The sequence below is a fragment of the Macrotis lagotis genome, chromosome 3 (genome assembly GCF_037893015.1).
Source record: "Macrotis lagotis isolate mMagLag1 chromosome 3, bilby.v1.9.chrom.fasta, whole genome shotgun sequence".
Taxonomy (NCBI): domain Eukaryota; kingdom Metazoa; phylum Chordata; class Mammalia; order Peramelemorphia; family Peramelidae; genus Macrotis; species Macrotis lagotis.
In genome coordinates, this window is record NC_133660.1 from 285,844,947 (window position 1) to 285,864,461 (window position 19,515).

Below are 19,515 nucleotides of genomic sequence, written 5' to 3' on the forward strand. Positions count from 1 at the left end.
CTTGGGCAAGCCACTTAATCCCATTTGCCTTGCAAAAATAAAAAAGAAAGAAATAGCCTTTGAAAGAAAGAAAAAAATTAGGATCCAAGATTTTGCACTGAAAACAATCTACCCAAGAGTTTCAGTTATGTATAAGATGAATTAACTGGTCCATTGTGAGAAGTTGTAATTACCTAGACAAAGAGACCCATTCTCCCCATTTCCTCCTCCTGGTAAGTCCCCATCTTCTGTCACCTGCTTCAGAGGCCATCCTGTGACAATGAACTAGAATTTTTTAGAAACAACTTAAAATAAAAACTAACTATCTCATCAATCATTTGGAGTCCCCAGTAAATAAAATCAGGAAAATCTCTTCTGGGGGCTAGTGTTCTCCCTCTTAAATTTCAAACCATCCATTTAAAGGAAACTAGTGATAAATCATATAAACACAAAAAAAACCTTCAAAGAAACAGAGACAATCACAACCTGGGGGTCTTTGCATTTGTTTGCTTTTGAAAAACTATTTTGATAACTGTATTTCAATGTAACTGGATTGTTCTATCTCTATTCTGAGAAGGAATCCCTAGAAATCAAAGACCCTTGAAATAAGGTCTGAATTAGGTTGTGCTGGAGATTACAAGATGGTGATTTTTTCCTCTCCTCCTTCCCCCAGGCTAAGGGCTGTTTAAGATAAAGATGAAAAAAAAAATTTTTTTTGGTTTTTGGAAGGAAGTGGGGTGAAATGATTTGCCCCAAATTTAATAAAGAAAAAATTTGAAAAAGAAAAATGTGAAGACTGAACCTCTCTGGGTAACAATTTTTTTAGACTGTGCCCTGGGGAGAGGGAGAAAAAGACATCACCTAGAATTTGCTCCCCTCTTCTCCAAACAGCTAGTTCAGGCTCATCTTAGCTCTTTGGTCATTCCAGTTGGTCCCATCATCTTACTCATATCACATTTCCCCATGTCTCCCCTTCCCTATTTGTGGTACCTCAAAATTTGATCACAAATTGCACCCAGATCACCAACTGCCCTTGGGACCCCTGTGGATGCCTAATTTAGCCTCAGAATTCTCTGTGATCCTAGGGAAATACTCTCAGAGTCTCTGTGGGAAAGGCTGTTGAATCTGGGTTTAAACACTGAAAAAAAAAACAGACCTGGAGAAAAGTGACTTCCAACTCTCAGACTGGTCAGTCAATAAACATCTCCCATCTGCCAAGCTGTATGCTTGGCTGGAGTAAGGACTCCTGGGTCAAAACATTAGATCAGTCACTGCCTCTTGAGCCACCCTCTTGCCAGACTTCCATAGAGATGAGAAATGACAGGAGAAAACCTTAAAAAGTGGAGGGGGAGACTGAGGGGGAGAGGGACCGGAGATGAGGGACCAAGAGAAAGTCATCATCTTTGTTTGGATGTTGGGACACCTGAAGGGGAGTTTAGAGTCATCCTGTGGAGAATCTAGGACATGAAGCAGTCTAGGTGGTACAGGAGGCCTGGAGTCAGAAAGACTCATCAGGTTGTTGTTCAGTCATGTCTGAGTGTCTTACTTTGAGACCCCATTTGGGCAAAAATACTGGAGGGGTTTGTCATTTCCTCCTCCAGTTCATTTGACAGATGAGGAAACTGAGGCAAACAGGGGGAAGTGATTTGAATTAAGTTCTAGTCAGTGAAGGGACTTAACTGAGGACAATTTGGACTCAAGAAGATGAATCCTCCTGACTCCAGGGCCAGCATTCCACCCACTGCACCACCGGAGTTCAAATGCAGACTCAGACACTTACTAGCGCTGTAACCCTGGGCAGGTCATTTCAACATGTCTGCCTTTGTTTTTCACCTGTTAAAATGGTGATAATAATAGCAACCACCTCCTAGTGTTGTTGTAGGGTTAAGTGAGATAGTAGTTGTAAAACAAATGGTTACTATTATTTTTAATATTATTATTATTGCTTTCTTTATTCCGTTAAGATCATAACAGTGCATTTGCCCCATTATTTGGGCAGATGATGATGTTCGTCCTTCACTTTCTTTTTCTTTCTTTCTTGGTTTTTTTTTTTGCAGGGGCTAAGAGACTTGCTCAAGGTCATACAACTGGGTAATTATTGTCTGTGGTCGCATTTGAACTCAGGGCCTCCTACTCCAGGGCTGGCATTCTATCTACTGTGCCACCTAGCTGCCCCCCCTTCATTCTTAGTATTATTTTTTTTTTTGCAAGGCAATGGGGTTAAGTGGCTTGCCCAAGGCCACGCGGCTAGGTCATTATTAAGTGTCTGAGGCTGGATTTGAACTCCCATCCTCCTGATTCTAAAGCTGGTGTTCTATATTCGCTATGTCATCCCGATGTCTTGGGCAGAAGTACAAAAAATGGCTGGAGAGATTAGAAGCCGGAAATCCATTGACAATGAAAGACACAGACTTCTGTGACATCCTAAGAGGTCCCTCTCCCCAACTATAAAATGAAGAACCCCCCAACCTTATAAAATCCTGCCATCCTGTGACTGTGACACAAAAGGACAAGATCCTGGAACTAGGTGCCGCTAGGTGAGACAGTGGAAAGAGGCCCTGGAGTCAGGAGGACCTGAGTTCAAAGCCGACCTCAGACACTTATTACCTAGCTGTGTGGCCTTGGGTGAGGCACTTATAACCCCATCGCCTTGAAAAAAAAACCCTAAAAAAAAGGGAAAAGAAAGATCCTGGAACTAGGGGAAATTTCTGAGGGAAGAACTTGCTATCACCTAAGTCAGTCAAGATCATTAAATCATTTCACTTGATTGAATGGTGTTTCTGAGGGAAGCTCCACCATTTTGTCTCTGCCTGTCCTTGGGCCCCTTTTGGACAGGGAGGGTGAGGGTTGTGAAAGATGGGGGGAGGGCCTGGTGATAGCATCCTCCCTTTACATGCCCTACATTCCAGGGACTTTGACCTTCCAGCTTATCCTCATATATAGCATTCCAGCTTCCCCCTCAGGTCTGGAAGGCATTCCTTCCTCCTCTTCCTACAAACTTAGCTTGCAAGGCACCTCCTAGCTCTTTCCTGATACCCTCAGATAACTTTAATAGGCTGAAATGAGGGACAAATCCTTTCCAACTTTGGGGAACGGTAGCAAAAGAGAAAGTGGCTCTGAAAGAAAGGAGGTGTGATCTCTCTCTTCTCCCATCTCCAGTGTTGCAGAACCTGGCTGGTAAGGTACAGCTGCCTAATTATAGACCATCAGATGTCTCTTATTCTTTTAAAGGACCCACAGTTCTAATAGGCTCAGTATGTACTAAAGGCCAGGTCCTGTCAAAGCAACTCCATCACGTGACAAAGGTGATCTTGGCACGTTGTTCTCTGTCTTGGGCCTCAAGGTGATGTCAGAGCTTTCATGAGGTTGAGAACTTAACAATTATTAGTTTTCTTTTTATCCGTAAATTCTGTGAGACTGATGCTCCTGGGATCCCTGTTTACAGCTGGAGAGTCTGAGGCAGAGACTAAATGACTGTGTGTACATAACTAGTAAATATTTGGAGGAAGATTTGAACTCAGTTCTTACTGACTGCAACCCCAGGGACTTGCCCACTGAGTCACCTTGTGGTACTCCATCCCTTCCTCCAGAGAGTCTTAATAAATGGTTCTTGATTGTACAATAGGAAAAAGCCATCAATAGGGAGGGGGCAGTTAGGTAGCACAGTGGACAGAATGCTGGGTGAGGAGTCAGGAAGATCTGGGTTCAAATGTGACCTATTCGATGTCTGACCTTGAGCAAGTCACTTAACCCTGTTTGTCTGAGTTTCCTCCTTTGGAAAATGAGCTGGAAGAGAGCAAAACATTCCAGTATCTTCAAGAAAACCCCAAATAGGGGTGGCTATATATATATATATGGAGCACCAGCCCTGGAGTCAGGAGGACCTGAGTTCAAATCCGGCCTCAGACACTTAATAATGACCTAGCTGTGTGGCCTTGGGCAAGCCACTTAAACCCATTGCCTTGCAAAAAAAAAAAAACCTAAAAACAAAATAGAAAAATGTCTCTTCAACTCGGAACAGGTTGCTTTCAACTTGAGGTAAAAACATGACCTATACAATATTCCTGAATAAAAGCAATAGGGAAGTTAAGCAAAGGGAGATGGTTTTGGAGGAAAGGGGGGTTTGCTTTACTGAGGAGGGTCGGGGATGTCCAGCAGGCAATTGGAAATCATGAAATCAGAGAAACCTGGGGAAGGGAAAACCCTGAGAAGGGTTAAGTGGGAGTCAACCAGAGCAGAAGGAGGCCTGGGACTGGAGGGGTGGAGGAAGGGAAGGCGTCTCCAGGTTTCCAATCCACAACCTGAGCCATTTGGTGAAGTACTCCAGACTCCAGCCTTGGAGACAGGGAAAGAGCAGCCCACACCCACAAAGACCCAAGATATTAATCCTGCTGGAATGCTAATAGGGGCCTTCTTCCAGACCAGTAGGGCAGCACCCAAGAGCCTAAGATCACCTAAGTAAAACGGGGATGACCTCAGAGGGTTTCACAGAGTTGAATTAAGACTCACCCTCAGTTCTGAATACACCACACTGTACCCCAACTAAACAGATTCTTAAGATCCTAGTTTTAGGGGCAGCTAGGTGGTGAAGTGGATAGAGCAGTGGCCCTGGAATCAGCTGTGTGACCTTGGGCAAATCACAACCCCATAGCTTTGCAAAAACTTTAATAAAAGGGAGGAATGGATCCAAGTCCAAATGAGCAAAAGAAAAAAGGACAGAGAAGACAAATAGGGTGAAATGTGAGGTGAAGTCTGACAGCCCTGATCCATCCCCAATCTGGGGCCTGATCCATCCCCTTCACTAACTAGACTAGGAGAGGAACCTGATACCTAAGGAAGTCACACAGGTATGTGAGGAGTTGGGTTGGAGGCCAGATTCTGACTCAGGGCTTGTGCAGGAAGTCCTGGAGACCCTCAGATTACACAGAACTAAACATGCATCCTGGAGGCATGGCAAACATCTTAAAGGTCCTAAATTCTTACCCAATGATTCATTCCAGGGATCTGAGATGCTCAGGGTGCTTTTGGGTGTCTTATTCCTGTTGTAAATTACTTAATGCAAAGGAATGAATTCCAGGTTTGGATGGAAGATCGGGCCTAGTCCTTGCCATCCCCCACCACCACCATCCCATCCAAGGTAGAGACATCCTGGGACAAGATGGGAGGCTCCTGGCTCAGTGGCCCAGTGTGCCAGCTTCCAATGAGAGGCCACCTCCCTTCCCCACTCCAAGAAGCAGCCAGAGACAATCCAGGGAGCTGCCACAAAGAAAGTTCTGTTGGGGTGAAGCTTCACAGCCCTCTGGGAGTCAGGGGCTTTGATTATTCTCATCCCCATTTTACAGGAAAGTGAGGTTTAGAAAGGCAGTGACTTGCACAGGGTCACAGCTGCGCTCAAGCCATTTTATGTAAGCTGACTGCCTACTGGGCAAATGCCCATCCAGATTCTTTAAGCTGTTGTACAGGAAATGGAGGGAAGATGTTCAGAAGTGGGACCCCAATGGGGGAATGGGCACACCATAGGATACTGGACATTCCACAACCCCCCCCCAAGGAGGGAAATGAGGAGTGGGGGAAGTGGCTTAAGATCCCCTAGAAGAAAAGGGACACTCCAGAGGAAATGCTCATCACTATCATTTTAATAGTATCTAACAGCTCAAACTTCTTCCCAAGGCATCAACAGTAAAAAAAAAAAAAAAACACCCCCTTGCCCCCCCAAGACACAACAAAGACAAAAAAAAGACTCAACGGGGAGAAGGGACCCAGTGGGCAGGTTAAGCCACATAGGGGAATTTGAGCAGCAGCCCCTCCCCTGGGGCCACTGGCAGCTTGTGTAGGGACACTATGCTCCCCTCCAGCTGGCCCCCTCCCGTGCTGAACACCAGCTCTGCCTTCTCGGGAAGTTCCAGTTTCTGCTTGGTGTACCCAGCGGGTATCTTCAGCTCAACCTCGAGGTTCCTGGGGCCCAGATTGAGGACAACAAGGAATCTTTCATTCTGGTCCCAATATCGCAAGTAGACAAAGAGATCAAAGAATTCATCTGGGGTGGGCAGGATCAGGAAGTCTCCATGTAACAGGGACCGCTCCTTGCCTCGGGCGTCACTCAGTTTGCGGAACAGAGCAAGGATGGAGTTGGGGTGATGCATCTGGCCCTGGCAGGAAAAGGAGAGGGAGCCCAGTGTGACCCTACAGACACACACACACACTTTGACTCCCCCATTCTTTATCCTCCTCCCAGACCCACCAGTGCTGACCCAAAGGTTACCTGGACAGTCATGTTCACAGACTCAGAAGGCCCAAGTGTTTTTCCACCCCAAACCATGATGGGGGCTTCAGCAGGCTGAAAGTGGCAAAGGATAGGGATACAATGTGGAGGCCCCCAGAACAAAGATTAGCCCAAGAAGCAGTGAGCTCTGGCCCTGCACTTGGGCAGGCCCCCTCCTAAAGTGGTCATGGTCATCACACCTCAGTAGAAGAGGGCTCCTTCTCCTCCCAAACTCCCCACCCAGGTTTCTGATGCCCTTACCTGTCCTGGGAGAGTGGCTGCCGCTAGGCCAATTTCATCCCCATAACTAAAGATAGGTGTTCCAGGAAGTGTGAACAGCATCAGGTGATAGAGGCGGACAAGATGGGCAGGCACATAGGAGGTCAAATGGCCAACCTGAGAATACTGTGGCAACAAGAACCCCCGGGGTCAGCTGTGAATGGCTCTCCTAGAGGTCTGACACCCCCCATTCCCCTTCTCCCTAACACCTCCCTATATCCAGCTGTTGGAGATCACAGACACTTTCACTAGCTGTGACCCTGGGATCCAGGAGGAGAAAGCTGAGGCCCAGCAGTAACTAGCCCGGAGGCCCTGGGGCTACTACCCCCCCCCTTTCCTGGCCCCAGACTCACTGTCCAGGCGCACCAGGTGTGACCAGTGGCATTCAGATAGTGACTGATCAATTCTTTCAGCTCTTTCACAGAGGAGCCCGTTCTCCCAAAGTCCTCCAGATATGAGCTGCTCAGGAGGTCAGTCTCATTCAGCAGGTTCCTGACCTCGGAAAGGTCTGAGGCGTCTGTGCCCGCCATCAGGAGTCTGTGGGGATCGATGGAGAGAGGGCAGAGATTAAGCTAAGATTAACAAAGTACAATAACTGGAGGTGGAAGGGACTAGCTACTTCTGGTAGAAAGACCCAGGGATGAGGCTTCCTTCCCCCGATGGGTGATCAACACTAACCCCAGGCTTTCTCACCTGAGTTTGTAGTACTGACCTGTCATCATGGATGCTATGAGTAAGGTTAGTCCACTGAGATAGGAATAAAGATGCATCCTAAGGAGAGTAGAAAAAGTCAAGTCAGGAGGGAAATGGAGGCCATCTCTTCCAACACTGATGAGGTCCCCCCCACCCCCCAGAGAAGGGAAGAGAGGAACTTACTGTAAGGTTCTGAACATTATGGACCTGGATGCCATTCACACCAGCCTTCAACCAGTAGCTCAGGGCTTCCTGTGAGACAGGGAAAGGAAAGGTCACAATGTCATGGAAACGCACTACAGCATGGAGGGGTAGCCCCAAGGATTGAGTGAGCAGAGCTGTCTAGACACATTTTGAGGACCAAAGAAGAGAAAGATGGTCTTCCTTACACCAAGGTTGTCCCCTATGGTTCTTACCAACTGGAAAGCAGCCCAATGAGCCAGGTCTACTTCACCTGACTTCTATGGAGATCTTTTTCTTCTACCAACTTTATCTGCTAATATCCCCTGCCCAGGGACAGGGACAGAGCCTCAAGTTGGACACTTCTGGGAAGGAAAACTCCCTCTTTAATGCAGGCCTGTCTAGAGCTGAGGCATCAAAACTCAGGCCTTTGGGCCAAACTTGATTAAATTATGTTAGGGATCCTGGAGGACCACAGCTGTGAGATAAGAAGGACAAAGGTCTAAGACCCTCTTGCCCCTCTGTTGTTTAGCAATCCTGCTGGCTAGGTATCTCGGCCATCTTCCTTCTTTTGTGTTTGCCCAGGAAGTGGCTCATCCTGAGGTAACAGGATTATACCAAAACTGTATAGATAAGAAGTATGACAAGGACTTGGACAAACAACTTTATGATCTTTTTGTGTGGTTGGCTTCCGCTGATTGTCTGAAAGAGGCCCGGGTCTTCTGTCCTTTCACTGAGAACAAGTTCCTTGCTGGTCAAAGAACTCCTAAAGGTTCATTTCAAAATTGTAATTGGGCAAATTTTTAAGGAATTTTTAAGGAATAAAATTACAATCTAATGTAGTTAATACCAAAGTATGGTTTTAAAAAAAATCAACACACGCTCGGATCTCGGATCTCAGGCTTACAGAGCCAATGTCACAAGCAAAATTTGAACCTAGGCCCTTCTTGGTTCCCAGACTTAAGTCTCTTTCTCCCATGTCATGCTACCTCCTCATAAGAGAAGAAAAAGGCAAAACCACATCAATAAGATCTGACTAGCACAGGAGGAAGTTGCATCATAGGATGGTAGAATTTTCAAAGCATTCTCCCAAAATAATTCAAGGGGGATGGGAAGGAGGGATGAGTTCTGAAATCACAGAAGTAAACTTTAAATATCTATTTCACACTTGTGATCTCCCCACTTCCTTAATGACTAGGGGGCACATTTTTTACTGGATGCCCAAAATTGGTCTTATGATAATTGTTAAAAGTCAGTAACAATTATGCCCAATTCCCTAGTGGTCCCTCTTGTAAAGGGACTTCAGGCATCTTTATAGAGTTCTAGAAAAAGGAGACAAGAGAGTGGCAAGGCTGGCCTTCCAAGACCTGAAAAGCCTTGAAGTCCTTCCCACTGCTCCCAACCCCCAAATTATATTTTTGCATAGTTGGAGAGGGAGTAGGCCAACAACAGTTCGGAGGAGTAGACAGGTCCAGGCCTGTGTGGATTGTAGATGGAAGCCCTGCCACCCATAAAGCAGCCACATTGTTCTGATTATCCGTCTCCTTGGAAAGGTTGGGTCCTGCCCTCCTCTTTCCTTGGGCATTCCTTTCTAACTCTGGAGTTCTCCCTTCCAGGGCCCCTTTTGTTAAATCCATTTTTCTGCTCACTTCAATCTTGGGGCTTAGAGTGAGATGAAAGCAAAGTGAAAAATATCCAAAAAATGTGAAGACTATCCAAGAAGTGACACCCCCCAACACCCAGAAGGCAACACAGAAGACAAGATCTAAACCAAGAAAAAGCACAGAAAGGAGTGGGAGGCCAGAGCCTCATCTCTCTGAAATGGCCAAGTCCCACAGTTCTCTTCCATCTCCCACCCATAAGCCTCCCCCTGGGAGTCCCTCCCCCAGAGCCCTCACCTTCATCTTCTCATTCACTTCATCACGCTGACTGTCCAGAAACCAGGGGTTTTCCTGACTTTGGTAATTGGGGGTGAGATCCAGGACAATGTAGATGTCTAGGGGAACGGCAAGGGTCAGTGAGGGATGGGGGGGGGGGGGGGGGGGCGCGCGCACCTGGAGAAAACTTCACTGCAGCTCCTCCTTAATAATCCTAACCCCCTGCCATGGAAGCGTTCCCCAGCCAAAAGGTCTCCCCACCCTCAAAGGCCCACCTATAGTCTACAGCCCCCTTATTTTACAAAGAAGGAACCCCAAGACATCAAAAAGCAGGGCCTGGGTTCCAGTGGGAGCCCGGGTCTCTCCCCTCTTTCAGGGCTTCTCCTTTCCTAGGGGGGCAGTTCCCCTCCTCCTCCCCTCAGGACCACCCACTCTTTTTCTTGGCTGCCTCCAAGAGCTGGTGGAAGTCTTCCTTGGAGCCAAGGTTGGGGTCGATCTCCTGCAGGTTGGTGGCCGCGAGGTCATCTTTCACGTTGCGGTGCAGGGGCCCCAAGACCAGCGCCTTCACCTTGAGGCTGTTCAGGTAATCGAGGTGAGCCTTCATGCCTGCAGGGGAGGAAGGGCTGCCTTAGACCTTCTTCGGGTGTCGGGTGGGGGGCTCCAGGTCTCTCGGGGGGGCCCCTCCTCCCTCACTTCCGGGAAGGGTGGGGCGGCCCGGCTGATGTAAGGAGCGGGCAGTCTTGCTCAGGGTGGGCAAGGTCAGCAAAGCCTCCGGGGTGGGGGCCCCGGGCCCGGGCACGTGGCCCCCTCCCCTGCCCTCGCTCACCCGCCAGGGGGGCCGGGGCCTCCGGGGCCACGCCCGGGCCGCCCAGGAAGGCGCCCAGGTCCCAGATTCGGTAGAGCGGGCCCTGGTGCCACCAGCGCTGCAGCGGCAGCTCCCGGCAGCGCGGCGCCTGCACGATGATGACCACGGCGCCCGCCAGCATGGCCAGCCAGCCCAGCCAGAAGAGCAGCAGCAGCGCCCAGCGCGTGCGCACCCAGGCCGGGCTGCCGGCCGCCTGCAGCAGCTCCTCCTTGGACAGCCCCGTGAACTTGGCGCCGCCGGCCGCCGCCTCCTCCTCCTCCGCCACCTTGACCTTGACCACGCCGTTCTTCTCGGCGGCGGCCGCGGCGGCCGAGGCGGAGGCCGCCCCGGCCGCGTTCATGGGCTGCTTCTCGGGCTCCAGCTCGTTCAGCTCCACCTCCTTCATGTCCACCTCGGCCTCCTGGCTCATGGCGACGCGGCTGGCCGGGCCCTCGGTCTCGCCTGCGGGGGACAAGGAGTCCGGCTGAGCCCCGGCCCCGGCCCCGGCCCCGGCCCCGGCCCCGGCCCCGGGCCTCCCCGCGCGGAGCACGCACGCACGCAACTCACCCTTCGCTGCTCGGCCGCCGTCAGCAGTCTGGCGCAGCCCCGCCGCGGCCCCGGGAGCAGCTGGGAGCCCCGCCCCGGCCCCGCCCCGCCCCGCCCCGGCCCCGCCCCCGGCCAGCCCCAAGGCAGCCCCCTACCAGGAGGCTCCATCTCAAGGCCCGGAATCTGCTCCAAGGAGGCCCCGCCAGGGTCCCCGCAGCCCGGCAAGAAGCGCTTCCTTCATTCACTCATTCATTCACTCATTCACGCAGAGGACCTTCTCTTTCTTTAGGATAAGGAACCCCTGCACCAATGCAACGTTTGCCCAGGCTCCCCCAGCTGCTTAGGACTTGAACCCAGGCCTCCCTGCCTAGGAGGAGGTAGCTTCTCCATGTCCCCAGTCACCACCGTCTCCTTCCCACAGCCGATAGGGCACTACCTTGGAGTCAGGAGTTCAAATCCAGCCTCAGACACTTAATAATGACCTAGCTGTGTGGCCTTGGACAAGTCACTTAACCCCATTGCCTTGCAAAAAAAACTAAAAAAATGAACTCATGTGCTTGTCAGGGCACCACCATGGTCTTCATGAAGGAAGGACAACCATCATCATCATCTTCAGTTCATTCAACAAACATTTATCCAGCTAGGCCTTGAGAAGAAACCCAGATTAGGTAAAGCCCTCTCACTGGCTGGTCCAGAATAATACAGGGAGATCAGGTGGGGCTACCTGGGCCAAGTACCCCTTGGGCAAGGCAGAGTGAGCCTCTCAAAGGGCAACTTCATGACTCCTAAAAGCTGGAAAACTGGGCCCCTGAGGGATGACCGAGGAAGAATGGTGTATTTCCTCCTCTAAGCCCAGGGACCCCTCTGAAAGTTTTGTAGCAGGGGAGAGAAGAAAAGCTCAAAGACAGACCTTCACAAAGTTAGCCAGGTTGCACAGTGGAGAGGGCATCATCCCTGGAGTCAGGAGGACCTGAGTTCAAACCCAAATGGCCTCAGACACTTAATAATTGCCTAACCAAGTCACTTAACCCCATTGCCATAAATAGATAAAAAAATTTTAAAAACCAAGGTTATTAGGCAGTTGAGAGCTGAACAATTGCAGGGAGACTAGAAGTAAAGCACCCACAGCCATCAGTGAGCACAGAAAAGAGGAGTCTGGACATAGAACTCTAAAAGACCCCAGGCCTCCTCTTTTAACAGAAGAAAACTGAGCTGACCAGTTCTTCAAAGCCACCCAGGTAACGAGTAGCAGATTCTAGGCTCCAGAGCTGGCCCCTTTCAATTGTACCATGAAGAAGAGGGTAAGGCCCGAGAAAAATGGTGGAGGCCAGCCTGGTGGGGGAGAGGTGCCCAGTGGATAGCAGGCTAGGAAGAGGAAAGGGCCTTGACTGCCAATATAAGGGGTGATGAGCTTCTCACAATGAAGGCATGTGAGGAAGTTAATGTTAAGATTAATCTTAAGATTAATCTGATTCCCAGACCACACTGGGAACAAACATCCCACAGTCCCTCCTTAACCAGGAACAGCAAATCTCTTTCCTAGAGCTGGCCAGATGGAAGCGACTGGGCTGAGAGCCTGAGAACTTCAGAAAGGTTTGTTTTGTTTTTTTGGCTTGACTGCCTGAAAAAACAGCCAGCTTGCCAGCCCTCCCCACTTCTGACTCTCCTTTCCAAAGGCAGGAAGCTGGAGAGGGGAAGGGGCTACAGGGACTCCCTCGGAGAGTAAGGGGAAATGAGGAGGTGTCTAGAGTCCAGGGCTGAGCCTAGGACAGCAGGTAGAAGAGGCCAAGTACCTTGAGAACCCTTTGTACTGCCAGATGGCTCAGCTCTTAGGAAACAGCTGAGCAAGCTTCACCTCCCCTCCCCTCTCTCTCCCTGCCTTCTAAGACCTTGTGCCAGTTCTGTTGTTTACTAGAAAGAAGTCAAAGGTCAAACATGAAAGCGTAAGGGCTGAAAGAAGGGAGGACTCCAGGAGAGGGAGCCAGAACAAACCAGAGGAGATCAAATGAAGGCCAGTCTTGTCCCGAGTTCCTCTCCACAGAAAGAGGCACTCCCAGGTCTCCCCAAATTCCCCAGTGTGAGAGGCCCCAAACATGCCCAGAATGTGAGCAGAATAATGCTAGGGGATCGATTTTCAAGGTTCTGTCTCGAAGCAGATAAAGAACCAGGGATAGTCTGTGAACCCTAGATAGAGGCAGCCAGCCTAGGACTTCGTCCTCAGTCTTGTTAGTGACAAAATTAGAGAAAATGTCAAGATGACGCAGTCCCTGCCCACGCAGGGTTGCCTTCAAATAAAGGGGATGGTGATGTAGCTCCAACTGAACATAATATGGCAGTAGCATCTTGAAGACCTTTTTAGGTCTCCTGAAAATATTAAGAAATAAATGACTCTCTAAAGTCCTTTCTAGACCTTTTCCTGTCTCTGAAACCTAATTTCTTTCTCTTAGGAAAGTGTGTGGAAGGTCAACCTCCCACTCATAATGGCTCAAGACGGTAACCAAATCTAGAACAAGAAATTCCTTGTAATGTAGTAAAAATCACTGCTTGGGAACCATACTTTGATGAAACTCTAGATCTATAAAAAAAAAAAAAGTAGTCTATCTAAAGTAATTGCTGTTGTCCTTTTTTTAAATTTTTTTGGCAAGGCAATGGGGTTAAGTGACTCACCCAAGGTCACACAGCTAAGTTAGTATTAAGTATCTGGGCAGGATTTGAACTCAGGTCCTCCTGACTCCAGGGCTGATGCCACTGAGCTGCCTGCATTTGGCCTTTTTCAAAGAAAGAGGGTGACGTCTTGACTCATTTATGGATTGGATTCAAGTGAGGCAGAGTTGCACCACGCCATCAGCCTCGCTCCCCCAGAATCATCAAAGTGGCAGGACAAAAGTCAGGACCAACAGGTGAGCCCAGTGTGTCCTCAGTGGAGGGCTGCCTTGGATGTCTGACCCAGCCCTGCTGCAGCCTCCTTCATGGTTATTGTAACAGTGTTTTCAGCTGCCAGTTCCACCAGGGGAGTCTTCACCCGCTTAGGATGGACACTGGCAGGTTTAAGGCCTGTTGGTTACCTTCCTGTATTGCACCTGAGGACATAAGGGGGCTCTGCTGGATGGTGGTACATTTCTCTCAAGCATGCAATAATAAAGAAAAACAAAAATCGTTTTAGGCCTTGTGTGCCTAACGGTTAAGAGGTTTTTTCCTTCAGTGTTACAGACCAGAAATCAATGACTCCACAGGAAATGATGAGCTCACTTCTTCATGGAGGGAGACGGATCTTAGTTTCATCTTGAAGGGAACTGTGGGGGTGGGCTAGGAGAAGTCGGGTTACAGAGAAGCACTTGAAATACATTCACAAAGGACTGCCAAGAAATCAGTTGGTGGCGGCCCACGCAGAGTTCAAACTCTGCGGCTCCCCTTAGGATAGGAGTTACAAAATGAACACACATGGCCCCTCACATGGGCACACTAACCTCACAACCCGGCAGAGTTTGACTCAACAAGAGCCCAGCAAAGCAAAGAGGCTCAATTGGAAGGGGAAGTGGGTTTTTGGGAGTCTCCTGATTTTCTTGCATAGTGGCCAGGATTCCTCACCCCAAAAATGCTGAGCCAGGAGCAAAAAACATCTGAGAGCCACTGCTCCCTCAGGCAATTTTTTCCTGACCTCAGTCCTAAATGATCTGCTCTACAATTTCAACTACTGTTCCAGGCAGAACCATACCTCTGGTACCAAGGGGAACAAGTGTAATCCAAGCCCCCAATACTATTAGACCCTATCACTGATACAAAACAAGGAACAGGGGCTTCCACCTTCCTCACCTTTCTGGGACTCTGATACTGATTTCCAGTCACTTTCCCTTTGGCTCTCACCTGGTTCTCCTCCTAATGTCTGAAATCTTCCTCTATTTCCATTGTTGGATCACCATACATGTCTGTGTATAAATCATCTGGGTTCTAATCCTACCTGAAGAACTGGCTAGGTGCCCTTTGTTTCCTTCTCTACTGTAAAATGTGAGGGTTGAACTCAAGGCTCTTCAACACGGCTGCTGACAACTCTACCTCCAGGACTGCATCTGACGGGTGGGCCAGACCCTGAGATCCGTCCTGGGTCTCTTCTTTTTTGTCTAATATATTTGCTCACAGTAGCTGAAAATATTCCCAAGTCAACTACCACATCTGTCCAGGTGACGCCTGATCCACATATCTAACCCTCCCTCTCCAGAGCTCTGCTTTTCCAGTTGTCTGCTGACCCTCTCCAGCTCTAGAATGGACCCAAACTCAACATGTCCAAAGGAGAATTCATTAATTTCCCCCCAAACCTAGCCCTCCCCCTGACTTCCTTATTTCTCACACAGGCACTTTCTCATGAAAAAAAGTTATCCCAGATTCTTCATCTCCCAACACAGACATTAACCTCCAAAAGACCTCTCACTTCCATCTCTGCATATCCAATCAGTCATTACTCTAACTCTGGTCCTCGTTATCTCTTTCTGGAACTCTTGCAATAACTCCTGATGGGCCTTTCAGGCTCTCTCCTCCTCTCCCCAAGTCAGCCTTCACAAGCTACCAAAATAAAGTGCTGCCAAGACACATGTTACCATCTCTGGCTCTGTTTAAGGATATTCAAGGGGTTTTTTCCTCATATAAAATACAAACGCTGCATCCCAGCACATCAAATCTACCTTTCTAGCTCTATCTTCTATCATTCTACTCCATGGACTTTATATTGTTAGCTTTACCCTCTGCCCCACCTCTGTGTTTTGCCCTGGCTAGGAGACCCTGGTATGTCCTCAGCTCAGGTGCTACTTTCTACCTAATGTCTTTCCTGAACCTTCTGGTTGCTGGTATTTTGCCTCTCCTGAAATTATTTTGTATTTCTTTTGTAGGGGGTGTAAAGGACTTGCCCCCCAAAACACACATTCACACACACACACATACACTTGCCCTGAATATAGGCTATAGCTAATATAGTTGTTTAGATTATGTTTATGCCAGCCATCAAGTAGCACTCTAATGATTCAGCCACCATCTTTGAAGGTAGTTGGCTCTGTGTGGGAGGGCCTGTGTCCTTTATTTCTCCCAAGCATAACTGAGGGACCAGGAGAATCCAGGCATCCTCACCTTGGATTCTGCAACGGGAGCACTCCCCTGGGCCTTGTACAAGCAAGACCCCATTTCAGCTGCCTCCATCCTTTCTCTTATCAGTACTGTCTTGGACTCTTCACAGACTAAGGGTAGAACTGATTCCCTCAGGTGATCCTGACTGATCAAAGGACTCCAAAGAACCTTAATTGTTCCAGGTTGGCCAGTTGCAGAAAGGATTACTTACTCACACAGGGTCAAATTCTTTTGTAAATGTGAAATCCAGAAGGAAGAGGAACCAGGTTCACTTGGACTACTGCTTCGGAGAGCCTGTAACTTGAAATTCCCCCACAACTTGTTGGGTCTAGTTTTTCATGCCTTGGCAGCCAAGTGAAGAAGAAATCATCACTGTATACACCCATTATTTTACACACACACAACCCACATAGGCAACATACCTATTCACACATACATCCACATTCTGTAGTAGGCTTTATATCTCTTTTCCTGCTCTTTTTTTTTCAAGTGACTTGCTCAAAAATCACACAACTGGGTAATTTATTAAGTGTCTCAGATCTAATTTGAACCCAGGGCCAGTGCTCTATCCACCTAGCTGCTCCATATATATCAGGTACTCCTGACTCCAGGGCCACTGCTCTATCCACTCCTATATTTTTTTTCTTTAGTGAGCTTTGTATCTCTTCTCCATTTGACTAATACTGCTTTTTTTTTTTTCCATCAACACTCACACACATACTTCCACCACTTCATTTCCTCTTTGGGCTAGCAAATCAAGTGAAAGCTTAGGATGCAAGGATCTTCCTCCGAGTCTCCTCAAAGAAATATGATAATTTCATCACCACCAGGATGTCTGTAGAACGGCTGCCATTTGCTGCCTTCTCTACCTCACAATGGTTGCCTCAAATTCAACCACGTAATTCCCTTCTTAAATGGTCCCCCTCAAGGGCTATTGGAAGAACCTCAGACAACTTCCATTACATTTGCAATTTGTAAACCTTCAAGTCCAAAGAAGACATAAGGTGAAAGGTGACTTAAGTGTTTGAAAGGTGTCCCCAGTTCAGCTCCACCAATCCAAAAATGCTGCTTCTTGCTTACACAGGTTGGTACATTGGGCCAGTTGCAGAAGCCCATGCATGCTCCATGGGAGGTCCAACAGTCCCACTCCTACCTGGAGGCTCCCCAGTCTCTCTCAAGAGGGAGCCAAGCCTATCTTTGCCCCTTACAAATACAATACAATAGCATTATACTATAGGAAATTCATTAAGAAATTACATTAGAGAATCCTGGCATACTGCACTGATAGCTAATCAAGCAGAACCAAAAGAACAAATTATACAAGGGCAGGAATAAGGTAAGAAAAGCAACTTTCCAAGCCACCAGATCAGTGCCATGACCCCCACCCCGCCAAGGCTCCAGAGTACAGCCATAAAGCCCATTCTCTGTCACCTGTCAGAGGGACAAGGTACAAAAGGTGACCTGCATTTGGGGCCATAGCGACTTCTGACCTCTGCCCTCAGCACGGGGCAGTAGAGGCTTATTGGTTCCAAAGGTTTTCCCCCCTCCTTTTTTCTGGTTTTTAATTGGGGCAGAGGTACAGGAAGGGAAGTATCTTTTAGCAATAATGAAACCATTAAAAAGAGGACTATTTGACATGTTTACAAATTCAGAAGAGAACATAAGGAAATTCAGATAAGCGGGACACTTTGGGAAGTGATGTGTGAGATTTATTATGTGCACCTAAAAAAGCATGCATGCAAAATGAAGATGGACAGTTTCAAACAGACGTCGTTTTTATGCTTTGCTTGTGTGCAAAGTAATGCTCTTTTTTCAGTTTCATTTCAGAATTTTTTAAAAAAAGAATGTGAGCAATGTAGGGTACTGGCTTCCACAGAATGTAAGAGATGATTTTGTGTGTGTGTGTGTGTGTGTGTGTGTGTGTATATATATTTATATATATCTCCATGATAAAGCCTGGGGTCTGCCTATGGCTGTGGTGCCTCTGTGCAGCTATGTAAGGGTAAGACAAAAGAACTGACATCCACCTGATCAGACCTGAGATTAGATCAGATCTGCTGCATCTGGTCCTGAGTTGACCTAGGGTCCCTGTCCTTTGCAAATACACCTGCTCAATGAAGTTCATACATATTACTACACACTCCCCTATGCTCATTAGTGATCAGGGTGGGGAAAACATATTAAAAAAAATGATATGGAGTAAGCATGTTGATTAGATTGTAACCCTGACCAATGGCTGGTACGAAGGGGAGGAGTGAGCCTTTCAAACTGCATATAAAACTAGACATTGTCACAATTCTATGCCTTTTTCTGTTAGGGAAATTGGCCCTTTTCTGCAGAAGAGTTATGTAATTAATAAAAAGATATGTTAATCACTCTGGACTAAGTATTTATAATTTATGAGCCATTTATAACAAAGAACGATTATGAGAGATATGCCAAAGAAACAGAAATAAGACAGTGGTCTTGATTTTCCAAACTTAAAAATGTTTTCTGCCAAACCATTGGGAGCTAACTTTAACTTCATTTGCTAGAAAATTTCTCAATATTTCAAAAGATGATATATAAAGAGATTGTTGATGGGCTTTTACTAAAGGAAGTATAGTAGTAATTTTAAAGAATCAGAAGGGCTGCATAGAAGAGGCATAATGGATGATTTCTAAAGCTTTCTTCTGCTAATTATTTCTTACTTTCCCTATGATTTTCTCAGAATATTTCTGTTGGCACTAAGTCTTATAGTCTTTTAATTCTATATTTCTGATCAAAAATTTTATCAGACTCGAATTAGGATTTATAAGGCTGAATGTTTGTTTCTGCCCTCCTCAGCCTAGTCCCCCTCTAACTGAATCTACAAGTTTGGGTTTTCACAATTCTGAAAACAATCAAAGTAAAGACCATCCTGAGAAGGCAAGAAACTAGTCTGGTTATCTCTATAAGAGACTGAATAAATTCTTATACTTAGGACATTTTGTAAAGGGAAAAATTCCATTTTTGATACCAACATAAAATATGATGCAGATATACAGAAGAGGAGATAGTAGTCTTGTTGCTGATTGGATCTATGTCAATTCTAACAAAGAACAGACCTTATAGATGAGTTACAGAATCATAATCAATGATCCCTTTATGTACTAATTGTAACCTGATGGGTTGGCTGACGAAATTTTACAATCCTTTGTGAGATTTCTATAAATTTTGTTTCCTCATTAAGCTCTCGGTTGATACCTTTAATGATACCATTCACCTATTGGTTCAGTAAGATCTTAGAGAATAAAAACTTCACAGATAAAAACTTGTTAGTTCATTTTTAGCTCTTTAAGGGCAGGACCTGTCTTTTGTCCCTCTTTGTTTCTCCAGAGTACCTGGGCTTGGTTGACTGGTTGTTATTCTTCAAAGAGGACAGTACTTTGTGGGTTTCAATGCAAAGTCTTTCCCTCTGTGGGTGATCACACCAACATGAGCTAGGAAGACTCTACCACAGGCTGGGCCAAATGTCATGTCTTTATGAATATTTGGAATGCAGATGTCTCTAAATTTGTGTATCTCACTTTTCTCTTGAGCCACAGCAGGCGAGTCATGTTGGGCAGGCCTGTGCCAGTGTCTTCCATGTCTTATGATTGATTCCAAAGTTCTTCAGAGGGACCTCGGGAGTGCCCTTGTGTTGTTTCTTCTGACCTCCAAATGTGAGTTCTCTGGAAAAGTCTTTTAGGCAAGCAGAGGTTTGGCATTCAAACAACATGGCC

General features: G+C 47.3%; 1 protein-coding gene across 1 annotated transcript; it reads right to left on the bottom strand.

The window, feature by feature from the left end:
- Positions 1-5,582: 5,582 nt before the first annotated feature.
- SLC3A2 (solute carrier family 3 member 2) lies at positions 5,583-10,765 on the bottom strand. The gene is made up of 10 exons (XM_074231244.1): positions 10,682-10,765; positions 10,097-10,576; positions 9,703-9,876; positions 9,292-9,389; positions 7,397-7,465; positions 7,233-7,291; positions 6,874-7,057; positions 6,503-6,646; positions 6,242-6,316; positions 5,583-6,128 (listed from the first exon to the last, which is right to left on the bottom strand). Exons 2-10 carry the CDS (start codon positions 10,542-10,544, stop codon positions 5,751-5,753), a joined length of 1,629 nt encoding a protein of 542 aa, XP_074087345.1. The 5' UTR covers positions 10,545-10,576; positions 10,682-10,765; the 3' UTR covers positions 5,583-5,750.
- Positions 10,766-19,515: the final 8,750 nt, after the last annotated feature.

Excerpts from the sequence above, each read along its gene's own strand:
- SLC3A2 (XM_074231244.1), bottom strand. The coding sequence starts at position 10,544 with ATGAGCCAGGAGGCCGAGGTGGACATGAAGGAGGTGGAGCTGAACGAG. Across the intron at positions 9,390-9,702 it reads GGAGGCAGCCAAGAAAAAGA|ACATCTACATTGTCCTGGAT; the intron begins GTGGGTGGTCCT and ends CCGTTCCCCTAG. Across the intron at positions 6,129-6,241 it reads CTGTGAACATGACTGTCCAG|GGCCAGATGCATCACCCCAA; the intron begins GTAACCTTTGGG and ends TTTTCCTGCCAG.